The sequence below is a fragment of the Sinocyclocheilus anshuiensis genome, unplaced genomic scaffold (genome assembly GCF_001515605.1).
Source record: "Sinocyclocheilus anshuiensis isolate Anshui unplaced genomic scaffold, SAMN03320099.WGS_v1.1 C32110014, whole genome shotgun sequence".
NCBI lineage: Eukaryota > Metazoa > Chordata > Actinopteri > Cypriniformes > Cyprinidae > Sinocyclocheilus > Sinocyclocheilus anshuiensis.
This window is the reverse complement of record NW_015611017.1, coordinates 1-699: the sequence shown is the minus strand read 5'-3', so window position 1 is coordinate 699 and position 699 is coordinate 1. Positions and strand designations below refer to the sequence as shown.

General features: G+C 37.8%; 1 protein-coding gene across 1 annotated transcript; it reads left to right on the top strand.

Moving 5' to 3' along the window:
* Positions 1-6: 6 nt before the first annotated feature.
* LOC107682357 (mitogen-activated protein kinase 12-like) lies at positions 7-533 on the top strand (the record flags this gene model as incomplete). Its single annotated transcript, XM_016478620.1, has 4 exons — positions 7-97; positions 173-202; positions 291-338; positions 419-533. Coding segments are annotated over exons 1-4 (262 nt in total), but the record flags the coding sequence as incomplete, so codon positions are not given.
* Between the last annotated feature and the right edge of the window lie 166 nt (positions 534-699).

Here is a 699-nt window from a genome sequence, read left to right as displayed (position 1 = left end):
TTTCATGGGTACTGATCTAGGAAAGTTAATGAAAATGGAGAGACTATCAGAGGACAGGGTCCAGTATCTGGTCTACCAAATATTGAGAGGACTCAAAGTGAGTATTGTAAGTTTTTAGTAATAAATACTTGCTCTCTCAAATATATTGCCATAAATCTCTTTGTGTTCCCAGTATATCCATGCTGCTGGAATCATTCACAGGGTGCGTAAGGTTGTTTTAATCATAAATACATATGCACACATGTATTTCTCACTGCAAAACCTCTGACTTCATCTGTTAAAACCTGCAGGATCTCAAACCAGGCAATCTGGCAATAAATGAGGAGTGTGAGCTTAAGGTATCTTACCATGAAGTGGTATTTGCATATTCATGCTGTGTGCCTCTTGTCGAGATAAAGCCTTGTGTCTTATATTACAGATCCTGGATTTTGGTCTAGCTCGGCAAGCAGACAGTGAAATGACGGGCTATGTTGTGACACGTTGGTACAGAGCGCCTGAGGTCATTCTTAGCTGGATGCATTACACACAGACTGGTTAGTTCCATGTTGCATGCACTAATCTTTATATATCTTTATGTATTTATTTATTAGAATTTACTGGTTGCATGCATTTTTTGAGCATTAACTGAGGTTGCTCTGTACTGTATTGTGAAACACTATCCATACTGTGATTAAAAGCATATGTTAATACTAAATAAAG